The 3,587-nt window shown below is 60.8% G+C and overlaps 1 protein-coding gene across 1 annotated transcript in view; it reads left to right on the plus strand.

Annotated features, from left to right (window-relative positions):
* Positions 1 to 3,587, plus strand: part of ADGRE5 (adhesion G protein-coupled receptor E5) — a 19,062-nt gene that overhangs the window by 6,590 nt on the left and 8,885 nt on the right. The window contains exons 2-4 of the mRNA XM_012641397.1: positions 377 to 427; positions 660 to 779; positions 1,293 to 1,448. Of these exons, the coding sequence (XP_012496851.1) occupies positions 377 to 427; positions 660 to 779; positions 1,293 to 1,448 (327 nt within the window). The remainder of the gene's footprint in view (positions 1 to 376; positions 428 to 659; positions 780 to 1,292; positions 1,449 to 3,587) is intronic.

A 3,587-nucleotide genomic window follows, 5' to 3' on the forward strand; every position in this document is an offset into this window, starting at 1 on the left:
ACAGAAGGGGAGACTGAGGCAGAGAGCGGGGAGGGATTTGAACCAGGGCCACGCGGCTCCAGTCTGTCCTCTGAGCCGCTGCCCACACAGCCCCAGGCCGGAAGAGCTGGCAGCCTGAGTGAGACCCACGCGGGCTCGGAGTCCCCTCCCCACTCCCCGGTTCCTGAAAACCCACCCGGAAGGCGCCAAGTGACAGACCCTCTGGCCGTGGGCGTTGGATCCCAGGGACATGCCGATTGTTCTCTCTCCCTTTGAGCAAAGGATGGGATTTGAGCCTGCGAGGGGCTGGGACCCCCTGCCCCCAAATGCGTCACCCTTAGGCCTCTTTTCCCGGGCTCTGGGGTCCTCTCTGACCCCCTCCCTCTCTCTGTTGCAGCGCTGTGTGTCTTGCTGACTCTGTCGGAAGCCGAATCGCAGAACTCCGGGGGTGAGTCTGCGCGGTCCGCAGCCAGAGCCCGGGAAGGGGCCCTGGACCCCCGCCTGGCACCTGGCACCCCTCACCCCTCAGCCCAGCGGGTGAGAGGCCTCATCCAGGGGACGCTCGGGGCTGCCCCCACCTCCCCCACCCCCGTGTCCTCTAGGGACCACGTTGCCCCCTCTCCCCGGCCCCTGGCGCCACGTCACCTTCTGAGCGTGCCCCCTGCCCCCTGCCCCCACAGGCTGTGCCCGGTGGTGCCCTCCGAACGCCACATGTGTCGATCGCAATGCCTGTCGCTGCAAGCCGGGATTCGTCTCCTCGTCTGAAGAGATCTTCACCGACCCCACGGTGACTTGCGATGGTACAGAGGCTCGGGGGACGGTGCGGGGGCACATCAGAGATTATGAGGCGTTGCCCAGCGCCAGTGGGGTCGTGGGTGGTAGTTAGGGGCCCTTGGCCTTGGGACTGTCATCCTGGCCAGAGAAAAGAGAAAGAAAAAATAAACGAAGGTGGAGAAGTATGGAGTGAACAAGCATGGCTTCCTGGAGAAAGGAGTTGGTTCCCAAGGAATCTCGGGTCTGTGCCTCAATTTGCCCTTAAGACTGGGGAGGGGAATGCTGAGCTTCCTGCCCATCCCCCACCTCCGCACTGTCCACAATGTCCAAATCCAGTATGCCAGCCCGAGAACTGGGATGTGCAGAGCTGACCGAGTGGCCTTCAGGAATGGCTTGCTCCAGCTACAGCACAGCTCAGGATTCTTTCTAAAAGATACTTACTAAGCACCAGGCTTCATACTGGGGAGTCAGGGTGGGAGTCTCTGCCCTGAGGGAACTCACACCTTTGGGAGGTGACCTTTTGCCCTGTTGTGTTCCAGACATCAATGAGTGTGCGCCACCCACGAAGGTGTTCTGCGGAAAACTCGCAGACTGCCAGAACGTGGAAGGGAGCTACTACTGCACATGCAGCCCAGGATATGCGCCCACCTCTGGGCCAAAAACGTTCCACAGTGAGAATGAGAACACGTGTCAAGGTAAGAACCACCCCATGTCTTCCTTCTCCCGTCCATGAGGTTTGGGGTCGCCAGAGCCGTTCCTGCAGCCTCCAAGGGGCTGGGATCCGAGACAGGACAGCTGTGCATGTACCTGTCCCACCAGCCCAGACAGGCAAGGTGGTTTCACGGTCAAAGACAGGTGCTGGGACCGGCTGCCTGGGTCCAAATCCTGACAGCTGTGTGTACGGTACTTCGGACACTTACTCAGAAACCACTGTCAACATGACATAATATTATCGTAATGTTGTGCTTAAAAAAAAAAGAGTCCCTATCTTTTAAAGATAAAAACGGGGGTGGGGGAAGCAAAAACAAAATAAAAGACAAAAACAAAAGTAGCTTTTGTTAACCGGTGTGACCTTGGACAAGTTAGTTCACTGCTCTCTGCCTCGATCTACCCATCTGTAAAAGGGGTGTAATCATGATGCTAAACCTCATAGAACTGCTGGAAATGTCAGTGCGATCACAAAGGCACTTAGTAGCTGCTGGCTCGCAGGAAGTGCTCCACGAGCGATGGCCGTTGGGCCATCACTGGGTATTGTAATTGATACCATCTGATGCACCCTCTCCGGGACGGGCATTCCTGGGCAGGCGGTCAGAGACCCGCCGCGAGGGTCCAGTCCTGCGTAGCAGCCACACCTCCTGCCATGGTGTCGCTGGGTGCCACCGGCCACGGTTGAGGCCCAGGAGAAGCTGGGCCTCCACGCGTCACCAGGCTGTGGCCTCTTTCCAGGGGGAGCCGGGTGGGGAAGGGAGGGGCCTTCGAGCACCCACAGGGGCGGGCGAGAGCAGCGGGCAGCTGGGAAGCACGGCTCACCCGGAGAGAGGGAGTTGCTGCAGAGATCGGGGACGGGAGAGGCAGAAGTGGGTGACGATGCAGCTGAGGCGGAGCCAGGGGGACTCTGAAGGCCACCCTGCTGGGGAGAGAAAAGGGCCCACGGCCCAGGTCCCAGCCCCGCCCCTCCTGCCCTGCGTGCAGGCAGAGGGCAGAGGAGTGCAGACGGAGGGAAGCAGGGGACAGGGCCAAGATGCGTGTACTGGGGACACGCGCCTGCGTGGAGCGCAGCAGGAGGCCTCTGTCCACCACACTGCTGGTCCACGGGGGCCCCCTGTAGGTGGACATTGCTCCGCACACACGTGGCTTGGCCCGAGGATAGAATCTTCGTGTGAATTGGAAAAAGGTCCCTCCTCTCCAAGCGGACACAGTCGCATTCGGCAAACAGAATGGACTGGTTTCCACACCCTGCTCATCCCCTTGGAGCGACACCCTTGTGCAATGAGCAACCTGCACAACTGTACGTGGCCATCATGGATTCCTCTCAGTGTGCCATGCCTGAGCATAGACATGGATAGCAAGAGGGAGGTGTCAAAGAGGCCACCGCAGACCTTAAGGCGGGTGACAGGAGAGAGAGAACGGCCTGCTGTTTTGGGGCAGGAGCTACCACCTGAGGCTCCAGCTTGGCGAGGGGCTCAGCGGGGTCTGCCTGTGCCCTCCCCTTAACCTCAGCACTCCAGGCTTTGCTGCGCCTGAGGACAGCCAGTGTCACGGCCCATCGGCCTGTGACAGACGGTGACCTGGGGCCACTCCCTCGCTCCTCACCCCACTTTCTCCAGGCATCAGAGGGCCATCTGGACACCCGGTCACCCGTCCCTGTCTGAACCCCGAGGCTCAGATCCTCCGCACGGGGACACTTCTGGAAGTTCAGAGCAGCCCCCTGCCCATCTGGCGTCTCATTACGACAGGGGCTTGACGTCAGGATATTTCACGAGCTCACGACGCGGCACGTTCCAGCGCAATGTCTGTCCTGTCTGCCATCGTCAGCGACTGCTGGGATGAGACCTGCCCCCGCCAGGGCCCACACGGACTCAGCCACGCCTGGAGCCCTCTCTGACCACCCGGCCATGATGGACCCGGGGACCCCCTCTGGAAACTCAGGAGGAGGGAGACTCGAGGGGAGGGCCACCGTCCCCAGCCTGGAGAAGATGCCACCTGGCGTCCTGACCGCCTCCTTGGCCACTCCGCCTCCATCCGCTGCCCCACCCAAGGCTCTGCCTTGATGCGCGCCGATAAGCTGAGAATTTTCTCTCACGGGCCTGAGGACGGCTGTGATGACCGAGGCT

The sequence above is a fragment of the Propithecus coquereli genome, unplaced genomic scaffold, assembly GCF_000956105.1.
Source record: "Propithecus coquereli isolate 6110/MARCELLA unplaced genomic scaffold, Pcoq_1.0 Scaffold164, whole genome shotgun sequence".
NCBI classification, from domain to species: domain Eukaryota; kingdom Metazoa; phylum Chordata; class Mammalia; order Primates; family Indriidae; genus Propithecus; species Propithecus coquereli.